A 12827-nucleotide genomic window follows, 5' to 3' on the forward strand; every position below is an offset into this window, starting at 1 on the left:
GCAGCGCTGATAAATAAACAATGTGACCCATAGACAGTTTGGTAAACCTGTGAGTTGCATACAAAATAACAAATCACCATGTTGTCACCATGTTGCAGAAAGTGAGCTTTCAATGTGTTTATCCTGTCTTGCTCTTTTACAGTGACGACGTTAAGAACAAGGACTAAAGACACACAGCTGCCCCTTCTCAATTCAAACAGATTGAAAAGATGTGATGGTTCCTATTATTCCCTGCTGCAAGCTGAGAATTTAAATGCAGGGGGTAATAATCAAACCAGTGTCCCAGATTTAGTGTCTGGCACTCATTGCAAAATATTTTGGTATCTGCAAAATTCAGCATGTAGTGTCTCAGCTGGATACCTGACCCAGTTCATACTGTTTGTCCACTTAAAGCCCCAGTCTGCCATTACAGCCTGGTGCAACGTGGGAAAAAATGTCACATAGACACATTTTCGCACACATTTTCTGTATTTTGATTTACGGACACACTGTACATGTTCAGTGAGAAGTTTCCTGTCTCGGGATTTACAGTAAATAGGATTATAACATTTATTAGAAACACACATTGTAATTCATATCAAGCCACACTAAGATAACCTACATTTAATTTCCAAAACATTAGGTATCATCTCAGAAGTCAGACAGTCAATAATAATAATTGACAATATGTGCATGCTGTCAGAACTTAGATGATTCAACATTTTAATCTAAACTCTAACATATTCAGGTTGTATCTATAATGTTCTAATCATTATTTCATATATATACCGTACTGTACACTTTGTATCATATGTGTCAAAGGGGAAACAGCTTTGATTTTTTCAGAAGTAGCAAAGCCTCAGTTGCTAACTCAGCAAATGACGCACACAGGCAGGCAGACCGCTGCTGTGTGTTGGTGGGAAACCAAGAATTAAACGACGGCTCACTTTGTCCACACAAATAATGAAATAGCCCATTTTTCTGCAAAAACCTTTGATGACAAGCAAATGGCCTCAAAAACAAAATGATTAAACTTCCATTCAGAATATATTAAACTCATTCACTTTTTTAAAAATCTTCCAACACAGATTGGGAGACAAACAAAAACCTTAACTACAAAGAAACTGGTATTTTCCCAAAATATGTCCCCTCAAGGACTAAAACTAGTATATATGAAACAATCCAACTTTTTGAGAAATTGAAAGGTTGAGGAATCACATCCTGATCCTCTACATTCATCACATACTCTATACCAGCCATGCTGTTCTTCGCTGAAAGTAAAGCTCAAGACAATATTATTGAGAGATCCATATAACAACCTTATTGTCTCCCACTTTGCCGAATATAAATGCCATTGAATCTCTTGAGCCACATGATGGAAAGTTCGAGGGGGATTAGAGACGTCTGGTGCTAAATATTTGAATTAATTTGAGGGGATTAGGAACAAGTCTCTGGCTCCCTTGAGGTATAATGGACTTATCCTTCAATGATACGACCACATCATTTTAGTTTATGTGTATTTGTATTTATTTTTCGCTACATATTTGTAGACTCTCTCTAATAAAAATCAGACCATGGATAATGTTGTAATATAAATGTGTTCCTGTATATAACCAATATGCCTGCTATGAAACAACTCAAGGAGCTCTCACTCTGAGGCAAGCAGTAAACCCTGGACGAAGTTAAAGTTCAAACTAAGATCAATAATGTACCTGAGACACTCGCAACCTATAAAGTTGCCTTCAAGAACACTTTGTAAAAATAACAGAGTCTTCACTCATGCCACTATGGACAGCTTGTTCTTCCAGGTTGGTGTTGCTGTAGCACCTTGAGAAAATCAATTTTGTGATTATGACATGGGCAACTTTAAAGTCCAAGTCAGCTATAAAGCACCCCTGTCTCTGAGAAACTTAGAGGTAACTGACTATGAGTTTGTATCCCACAGCTGTATATGTGCAGGGACAGGGACGGGGGGGAGGGGGGTTGAAACACCCGACTGACTGACCAACAGAGTGACTCATAGTAGCTGCTAGTCACAGCTAAATACCCTCTTTTTTAAAAAGTTTTCAATTTAGCCGTAAAGGACTAGCTTATAGCAGCACCTTGAACACTTGGATGCAGTTGAACAAAGTTGCTGTGGCGAACAAGTTAGCAAACTGTTGCCTGTTAACACATCTCGCAGACACGGAGCAACATTCATTTGAAGTCGTGTTTCTGGCAGCCTGTCCAACATTCACTCTGCTTTTAGCTTTGCTTTGGTCTCAATCAGCTCCTGAGTGAAATATCTATATGCTCCACTGTGATCTGTGATTTTTCTGCAATTGGAAACGGACGAGACTGAACCAAAACTTGAACCCAAAACAATTAGCTGAAAGTCGCTAAAATGCTCCGTAGAGCTGAATCGGGTGAGAATTATCAGTGGGTTCGTCCCTACAAGTTAACCCTTTTAGATGCAAGATGTCATGTTAGCCATTGTTGATAGAATATAATTGATTAATTTAGCTTATCAACAATTTATTGATAAATGTATCCATACTTATTCGTTGGACATTTTTAAATGCAAAATATTGTATTTTGGAGCTAAAAATAGATTTCACATTTCTAGTTTGGTTGCTAAATATATCTGGTGCAACTTTCAACTGTGGCTACCTGCCGGCTATATTTTGATCGGGGATGAGGAGATATAAAGAGTGGCTCCAGAGTCTTTTGTGTGGGAGCATTTGTTAAAACTGTTCCTCAGCGTGTGGGATTGTTGGTTCAACCAAAATGAAGCAGTTCCAAGGCACTCTTCAAACAAAGGTATAAAAAAAGTCTTCATTTCACCAAGACAGAGGGTTCCAAATCCATCTCCAGAGTGTTTTGGCAATGCGGATGCCTTCATGATGGAGAAGCACACCAAACTGCATGCGGAAAAAAGGTTTTGTTTTCAAAGTGCCCCAGCACTCTGAGCTGAATCAATGTAGTGTTGCAGAGCGTGAACACTCTGACTATTATGGTTAATTTATGATGATGCTTTTCTCTCCCCCCCCCTACACAGCTCTCTCTCTCCCTCTCTCCCTCTCTCTCTCTCTCTCTCTCTCTCTTCCTCCCTCTCGCTCTCTCTCCCTCTCTCCCTCTCTCTCTCTCTCTCTCTCTCTCTTCCTCCCTCGCTCTCTCTCTCTCTCGCTCTCTCTCGCTCTCCCTCTCGCTCTCCCTCCCTCTCGCTCTCCCTCCCTCTCGCTCTCTCTCTCTCTCTCTCTCTCTCTCCCTCCCTCGCTCTCCCTCTCGCTCTCTCGCTCTCTCTCTCTCTCTCTCTCTCTCTCTCTCTCTCTCTCTCTCTCTCCCTCTCGCTCTCTCTCTCTCTCGCTCTCTCTCTCTCTCTCTCTCTCTCTCTCTCTCTCTCTCAGCTGTGGCTTCTCAGGACCTGGCCATCAATGCAGACAGAAGGAGGGTATGATCTATAAATAGAAATTGTACCAATTATAAGGCAGATGTTCCCCTGTATGATGGTGGGAGAACACTGTCTGGGGGGGGGGGGGGGGGTGTGTCTGTGGTACTTTCATTATCGCTCTCTGTTATTCTCCGTCTCCAAGTCTGTCTATGACTTGACTGTCTGCCTTCCTATTTTCCTCTTTCATTGATCACAATGTCTTTAATTGAACACCGCCTTTATAACTATTTTTTTGTATTTTATCATGCGCACACATACGTACAAGCGCACGTGTATGATTGCTTGCACCTTCTCCACCAAAGCTTCGAAATAAACCTGTCCGTCTCAGCTTGACTGACAGCTCTGTAACAGACTGTGGCACATCACATCTGTGGCACATACCGTCTCTCTGAATTGCATTCCCATCACCAGGTTGTTACTGTAAACACAGCCAGGCCAGAGATACCATTTGGGACTTTGTGGTGAATAAGCACAATATAAAATATCCAAATATGGAAGCGCCCTTGGTTATCAACACTTTAATCAGCACTGCCATCTTTCTGTCAGTTGAGAGGAAAGCCTGTTCAACAACAGATTTTACTGTTGTTATCCCCATAATCCTGGACGGTTCAATCAGTGTCTGACAACTATTCGTAAACAGACACATCTCTGACAAAGCGGGGCATGAACCCGGACTGAGCCTGTGTTGTGATCAAGAGACGATACTGGAACTTCTTCGTCGTTATCGTCACCTTGATCGGGCAACTACGTAGCCATCATCAATTTCACTGATGGGAAATAAGGCTGTGTTAGATCTGCTGCAGTGAGGCAAAAGCCCAATCCATGCTAAGTAGGTTAAGGGGGTAAATTTCCAGGTTTCCAGAGGCTGAGCGCTTTCCCTCAGAGTCTCTCTCCTTGTCAGCATCTGACAAGCTCACCAAGGCTGAGCTAAAAAGTACCCATAGCATCCACCTCCGTGGTTCTCTTTGCTGCCATGTTCTCCTTCACTTCCTGCCATGATCTATTCTTTTCTGTCTGTCTCCATTTTGGTCCACGCATTTCTTTCTAGTCCTTCCACCTCCCACTACCATCTTTTGCAGAGTCTCCCTTCTTACACACACAAATATGCGCTCATGCAAGAGCGTATTCAACATTTGCATGCATGCATCTCCAGTTAAAAAACTAAACATCTACTCCCTGAATCCTATTCATTCAGCCCACAGTTGCTCTGCAGGCCAGCTTAACTGACATCGCATCTTGGCTGCAATTTGCAACATGACTCACTGGAGTTGATGTGAAACTTTGTGACAGATGACACAGCCACACTTGACTCACAGTAACAGCGAAGCATAGACTAATTCAAATTAGGCAAGTGATTTATTTTAGGATGAAGGCAATAGGCTTTCTCAGCTACCTGTTAACAATGATGACTGTTTAGATGCACATGAATGACCGTGAATGATGGGGGGAGGTGTTATAAAAAGCTTTGTTTGGGAGAGGCTCATGTGCATGATTTGGATGCTCACTAGAGCCTGTCACAAAGGATGGATAGAGCTTTGTTCAAGTCTTGTGTGCATTAACTATGAACATCAGATGTAAAAGAACGTAGCACTTGCTCAACATAAGGGCCTACGATTTCCTTACAGCTAATAGGAAGTGACCAATATGTTACTGGGCAAAGAATTGTGTGATAAGCAGGTCTTTGGGGATGAAAGATCATGAGCCCATTAATCATTAAACACTTCATCAATCAAGGCGAACAATGGCCAGAATTAGGAAGTTCACAGCTCTCAATCAGCCGCGCATCTAAATTACATCCTTGCGCAGTTTCAGTTGGTGCAATCCAGCCTGCAGGCCAGTCACAGCCAACTTGACTACAATAGTAGTCGTCAACGACATGACTCACAAATGTCAATGAGAAATAATTACCACAGGACAAAGAAAACCAAAAATGAAGTATCTGAATCACCCACTTTGATCAAAATGTTTAAACGTGCACTCACTGTAAGAGACTTTGTATTCCTGTTGATGTGCTTTATGAAGACGCTGCATATATATGGTATGCACTGATACACTGGTATTCACTTACCGCCTCCCTCACTTCAGGCAGTCTATAACACTGTATGCTTGAATTCATTCTGAATCTGTTTGTGCAGTCGATTGTACGACAGCTTTTTTTTTCCATTTTGTGTTTTAGATGTTTTAGTTTTCCGTGTGAATGCACAATGGCAGATGTTGACTGGTTTTGTAATTGAGGGCAGAGCGACAGTGGTGACTTCCCATACATACCATGTCTACTATATGTATGTATTAGGTTGGTTGTTGAGTAAACTACTACAGAACTGGGGGAGAATAGAAAAATGTTCCAATCATGAAAGTACAACACTGGTATTGTTAAAAAACGCACTGCTTACCTCTGTGAGATGAGGGTTGGGGTTGAAGCCACACTGGGTGCACACCATGGAGCAGCACTGGGTGCAGGTGTTGAAGTTAGGCTTGTCGTCCCCGGTGCCCATCAGGTCGGTGGTTTTGCAGACGGGGCACAGTTTGCTGCTGGGCATGGGTGCAATTTGTGGCACAGAGTAAGGGGACGTGGGGACACTGCCTCGGTCTGGGGACACGGAGGGGGACCTCCCAGTCCTGCTGCTTCCCACATCCACATGCAGACTCTTCCTGGCCACATGACCCTGGCCCTGCTCTCCTTGAGGCGCAGCGTGCTGTCGGGTTTCGTGGGAGGCCAACCTGTCCCCTGTCCCGTGACCACTCTGGACTCCTGCTTTAGGTCCCGGGTCTGACGGAGGTGGTCTGATAGAGATGATGAAGAGAACACAGAGGTGGATGGCAATTGGTAATACACATTTCTCTGTAGTTAACGCTGACAACATTTGCCTCCCAGCAGAAACAATTTGTCACACACTGGTTTTATACCAGTGATCTCTGTTCAATTTCAAGATGGAGCTGTTCTTTTGCTTGAGTGGTATATTTTGGAAGCCTTCAGCTGTGAGATGCACAAGGTCCACATGCCATTAAAAGATTTTATTGTTGTTCATAGTGTGATATCAGACTACTCAAAACCTTGGCCAACAGAGAGGCATATGTTGAATATTTTATATTGCCTCTATCGGTTTCTGTGAAGGGCTCCTTGTGGCTGGTTTTCACTCTTTGAAGCTGTTCTGTTCTGGCCTCAGCGACGTGTTTAGGGTGGAACAAATGCAGTGTATCAGACAACAGCATTGTAAACTTTTGGTTTTCTTGCTCATTCCGGCCCTCAGGGATTGGTGTCAACAGTTAAATTGGAATGGAGGATTTCCTCTGTCATAACAACTTAGATCTTGTTTTGTCATGCCCGTCATCTTCAAAGACTCAGCAGCAGCTCTGCATCCACAGTGAGAGAACGGTGGAAATAAAGGGAGGAAAGAAAGAAAGAAAATAGAGCATGTTAGCATTTATGAGTCCTAGCCCATAAATTGAGCTGCTGCACTACTCCGACCTTGTTCCACTCCCCCTCAGGAGTCCTGTGTTCACCGTCCTGAGCCCATCAGGAAAAACCTGCACTTTTCAAACCATCACTGGACTGTAACATTTGAAATTAAACACAATCCTGCCAGTGGGCTGACCACCACTCTCACTCTGTTTGAGGCTAAATTGGACTTTTGAGGATATTGTTAAAGCTATTGACCACTGATACACAGAGTGGACAAGTGCAGTCTAAATCCTCCGGGTGTTCTCACAAGACAGAAGGCAGATTCACATAATAATCATCACTTGAATGGCAAAGATACCCATGTGGAGTCTCTTGTGATTTATGCAAAGCCTCTGGCAAAAAGAGACGCCTTTTCAGAAGATTCCTTTCGACATTCTCATCCATAATGGGAGTCCACTGAGAACAACTTGAGGATTTGTGTCTAAACCGGTACAGATTGCTTACTTTATCACAAATAGTGAAGGGTTTGTAAGCTGCCATTCTTTTGTAATGGGAGCTTCCTGCAAAACAATATCCCAGTGTCACTTGAAGGAATAGTTCATTTTTGTAACATTTTGGGAGATAAGCTTGTTCTCTGTCTTGCAGCGATTTAGATGAGAAGAGTCGTATCAATCTTATCTGATGAATCAGTGTATGTGAAACGTTTTCCTTTAAAAGATAGCGTATATACCTGAGTTGTGTTGTAACGAGCACAAAGTGGACGCCATGTTTGGCAGAGTACGCAGAGTGTCTCAAACCAGAGAAAGTAGTTCTAGAATACTCCATCAAACAGATCGAAATACTAACGATTGGGTAATTAAAGAAAATATATGAAGAGCAGCTTTAATCAATAACAGAAACGAATTATTTCCTCTTTTGTAAAATACCCACGAATGTGTGGAAGCATCAGAGCCTCTCTGGTTCCTGACTCAACAACTTTGGTCAAAATTGAATCTTCAAGTCCATTTTCAATTTGAATCCAGAATGAGGACACATTGAATCAAAGGTAAGTTCAGTAACATCTCAGCAGCCAACTGTGGGCCCGTTTACCCAGCTTCCTCCAGCAGTGTTGCACCATCAGAGCATAAATCAAAGTATTAACTGGTACAAGGTGCCGACTCATTACATAACTTCGAAAGGGTTAACAGAACAATTAACATCTAGTCTCTTTCCAATTTAAAATAAAATGACCTCACACTGACATCTCACGTGTCAAATATGTAGCTTGGAACAGTAGAAAATAAGACGGGTGCTTAATTTCAGCCCGACACAGAATATCTGTATCAGTGTCCCTTTAATGGAGATTCTATATGTTTCTCATTGATTTATTCCTCTGTCCACTGGAAATGAAACTTACCTCGGGCTTCTCAGTGAAACCTATCGTGTGTCGTCCATTTAGTAATATTTAAAGGTCAAACCAAAGAGAGAGTGGATGCATCACACTTTAACATGTTTGAATGCACAATGTGTTCATGATGGCCAAAAGCATGTTAAAGGCATCAAGTGTACCATAAATTAAACAACTCTTCTGTCTCCACAAAGGTTTCAGGAATGTCAGCGGCTACTGACTTTTTGGAAGTAAAATGGAACAAGGTAATGATTTTTACTACTAATACTTTCAACTTTTTAATTTGAGATTTCAGCTGGATTTAACTGTGCCTGCTGGACACCTTGCTTGTTGGACAAGAGGTTTAAGTGCTTTTTATCAGCTGCTGGGGTGAAAGTAGGACAAAGAGGACATTCAAGAGATGTCTGTCACAAATGATGACAAATGCATCCTTTTAAAGAAGCAGTTTTGGTTGATGTTGTTAGCAGCAAAGAGTTACTTTGTGCTGTATTCCCACTCAATGAAAAAGACACAAATGGAATGATTTTTTGTTGTTTTTCAATTAGCCAAACCTGTGTCAGAGGCTGTGACAAATAGACCCACGTCAGGGCTGTTACACTATTCACTGAACTAATTATTACAGTCTCTCACAGAGGTAGCAGTGTTACAGGCCATGGCGCTTCTCATATCCATTATTTGCAGCCGTTTCATCATTTAGTACGAGGCAAGCTTGCTCGGCCCTCAAAACATAATTGATGAGCAGTCGAGACATGGACGAGGGAGCGATTCCTGCAGAGACACAGTAGTCGCCATCATGGTGGTCAAATGTATTAGTGCTGAAATTTGAAATCCCCCACCTGCAGTGCGTCACATTAGAAAACTCTTGTCAGATGAAGCCGACTACATCAAAATCACAACAAGTGGCCTTCAAACAATGATCCCAAAGACAGCACACACACACACACACACACACACACACACACACACACACACACACACATACACTGCAGTGTGTGTCACGGCTATGCCTTGTTTTATGGTTATTGTTTGAGTGTCATTCAGATGAATGGCAGGCTCCACTATGGCCCCAGTAAATGCCTTGTGTGTATTGCCGATATATTCAAGTCACGGAGCTAAGCATTTGATTTCATAAAAATATATAACCGGTGATCTTTTAAAAACACAGAAGGTCATTTAACAACACTAACCGCTGTTCTGAAGGTATTTCCACAAACTTCAGAGAGTTTTCAAACCATCTGAATAAAGAATATTGTGCTTCGCTCTGTGTCTCAAACCGGGGGTTAGGCGCACCAATGTGTCTGCCTCTACCTCACCAAACACAGTGTTGGTTCTGCCAAAATACGCAGAGTGGTCAATGAAAGTTGAGCAGAGTTCAGCTTAGCCGTAGTTTAGTCACAGTATATTTGCGATGGACCGTACAGTCTGAGATAATGCAGCGTACTGAGGAGAATATTTACTGGTTTAGTCAGCTTAACCACCTACATATAATGTACAGCATGCGGCTATAAACTGGCCACCCAAAATATTATGCAGTTTGCTGCAGCAGAATGGAAAGACACAGTAGTGCACATTCACTCACTCACTCACTCACGGACGCACACACACACACAACCAATCGCATTATCCTCGTGGCAGAGATAATAATTCACAGGTGTTTAGATTGAAGAGTAACGTCACTTTTTGGACAACAATGCTACAACGTCAATGACTCAGAGGTAGCCATTCATTTTCTCAAGCCTGTGGCTGTTATATGTTATAAATAATAATAAGAACGCCTTTTGTATTGTTTGTTTGAGTTGTGATAACCCTTTGGTGTGTCGGCTGCACGGTGAACAGTGCTTTCATGAAGGTAAATTAATTATGAAGAACATGACCGTATCCATCATGTTCATGGGTTTTATGAATATAGCTTTGTTCAGGTTTGTAATGGACTTTTGATTTATTTGGATTTACATTGCTTAATGATTTACATAGTTTTAAAAGACTGAGTCAAGTAGCTCGCAGCACTTCATAACATAGGATCTTACATGAAGGAACAAGTGCAGCCCTTCACTAATGTGGTTGTTAGACAGAAAACAGTGAGATGAACATTGTTGCAAACACAGAACATATCTGGACCACACGTTCAACACAAGGAAGTCTTTTTTACAATTGCCAAGGCTTCCATCAAGTCAGGATGACTGTGCACTTAGTCATAGCTGTTCTGGTAAATGCAGAAAACAACTATTGTGGTGCTTTGTGGAGATGAAGGGTAGGGTGACTCCCATAGCTACATGGGCTCAGATTTAGCTCTTTGACAGCAATGAATTTATGTATAGTATATTATGTGGCCATTTATATTAATTGGCAAATTCATAACATGCTGCAACTCATTTTAATTAGGATAAAAGTCTCCTATCTACAGTCTCAACACAGCCACTGTCTCTTTGTTTCTTACACTCTCACAACTACTTTGTGGAAGAGTATTTCTAAGGGAAGATTCAGACTGAATGTGGGGGCCCTGATCTTAAGAAACCCATTTTAATCAGCCATATGATATACTCTCTCTCTCTCTCTCTCTCTCTCTCTCTCTCTCTCTCTCTCTCTCTCTCTCTCTCTCTCTCTCTCTCTCTCTGTCTCTCAGCACTCTACATCCCATTATGAGACACATCAAGGTGGATAGCAGAGAGAAAACTAGATGTGAAAGGATCACGAGGTTACATATAAATAGAAACACAGACAGGCTCAACATGGTCAGAGGTAGGCCTATACCATAGTTACAGTGGCAGAACACACACAGCTCCACAATACACCTTACAATCATTGTGTGTAATGACGTGAATCAGGCAAGACAGACTTTTCAAAGAACCGGCTTGAATTTTAGAATTGAATGAATCATATACATCTTTTTGGTTGGTAAGCTAAAATGGCAAGTACAGAGAGAATGTGAGCAGGTGTGACACGTCCAAGACACAGCTGTGCCTCTGCATGTGCTATTCAGGTTTGCAACTGCTGAACTGTGTAATTAAGGCAATATCAGATCTTGTTGGAAGGGTAATCCCTCCCACACACAGGCAGAGGCCTACAGGCTACATGTGGTTAAACACTAATGATTTGGGCTGGATTTAGGTAAAGGCTAATACATGTATCTGATCATTTTGCCTTCTAATAGCACAACAATTGAGTTTTCATATGCAACATGCCAAAAATAACATAATACTGTTATGTAAGGCTACCATAACTGTTCATGTGTCTGGGCTCAGTGTCTGGATTTTTTTTTTGTTGATGGTGAGATGCAACACCACTCTCCCTGAAGAAATTACCTCTTTTTCTGTGCTGTGTAGTGGTATAGTGGTGGAAAACAATTTCCACATATTGATTTGGTTTGAGAAGTGATGAGTGAGGCAGCTATATGGCACATATGCGTTACGGTCCTGCGCTCACATGTGACTCCGTCTGACGGCAGCATTGTCCCCCTACACAACGATCCACACCAGCAGGAAGGTGATTTATTAGAATGACTTTTCATTTGCCGGTTTTCATGTCGCGGCATGTTCAGGAAATCAACCCGTAATGGAACCGAGAGAGCCATTCAACATGAGATGCAGCTGCACTTTACATCATTTACATTTTATAATTTATTTATCACCTGAAGCTATATGAGGGACATTAATATCTGCGAGACCCATTTGGAAGTATTCATATTTACTTGGCAGTGCCTCACTATGAGCAGGAAAATGTCGCTCATTCATTCATGTTACTTAGCTGCTGATGCCCGAGGACAGACACCGTGAAAACGGGCGTAGAAATCCCCACTGAAGCGTTTCAGAGCTGTATTCACGTACTATTGATTCTACATCGAAAGCATTGCGTTACGAAAGGTGACTTCGACCCAAATAGACGTTGAGTAAAAAGGATGGTGCTGTCAAGGAGCAGAAATGGGTCTCAAACGGGGTGGTGAATTGTGTTGACAGGGATATTGAAATAAATAATTAAGCACCGATTCAGGTCTATCTCCACGCAGTCGGTTGATCCTAAAGCCTATCTACGCTCCACATCGTACAGATGTACCGTAGCCTACACGCCACGCTGCCGTGTCGCCTTCCCCGATTTCTCTCCACAGTTTGTCGGAGAAGCGTCCTAGCTATAACGGCTACCTGTTAATCCCCGGCCCGGGTCCAGCCCCACTTCCTCCGGCTGGCGCTCCATTGCTCGGCTTGATGAGCTGTCCAGAGTCCGGTGGTGCTGAAATGGAAGCCGGAGCCCCCGCTGCAGGGACGGCGGGGCCGGGCTGTCCCGCCTGTCCCTCCCCCTCCATGCTGGCCTCGTTCCCCATCGCCTCGGGATAGGTCTCGACGGAGAGAAACGATGTTGTAGGTGGTTCTACAGCTGTGGTAAAAACTCAGATGAAACTCAGCGCTGCTCCCCTTCCGCCATCATCACCTACAATTCAGCATCCTGCACGGAGCACGCGCGCTGACGGAGAGGGTGAGGGAGCGCGCTGACGCAATGGGTGGGAACTCGAGTGGCTCGTACGTGCGCGTTCACGACGCTCGCTTATCTCAAGTAACCACGCAAATAGCTCTGAGCCCTCTGACTGGAGACCACTGGGACCTCCCTGATGTAATACATGTCTGTCCCTCACATAC

The 12827-nt window shown here is 42.9% G+C and overlaps 1 protein-coding gene across 1 annotated transcript in view; it reads right to left on the reverse strand.

Annotated features, from left to right (window-relative positions):
• The window catches only part of bsnb (bassoon (presynaptic cytomatrix protein) b), a gene marked incomplete at its 5' end in the record, with an annotated part of 53865 nt that extends 41351 nt beyond the window's left edge, over positions 1–12514 (reverse strand). Inside the window, 2 exons of the mRNA XM_079266163.1 lie at positions 5803–6193; positions 12336–12514. Coding sequence (XP_079122289.1) covers positions 5803–6193; positions 12336–12514 — 570 coding nt within the window. The remainder of the gene's footprint in view (positions 1–5802; positions 6194–12335) is intronic.
• Between the last annotated feature and the right edge of the window lie 313 nt (positions 12515–12827).

This window comes from Melanostigma gelatinosum (assembly GCF_949748355.1).
Source record: "Melanostigma gelatinosum genome assembly, chromosome: 3".
Taxonomy (NCBI): Eukaryota; Metazoa; Chordata; class Actinopteri; order Perciformes; family Zoarcidae; genus Melanostigma; species Melanostigma gelatinosum.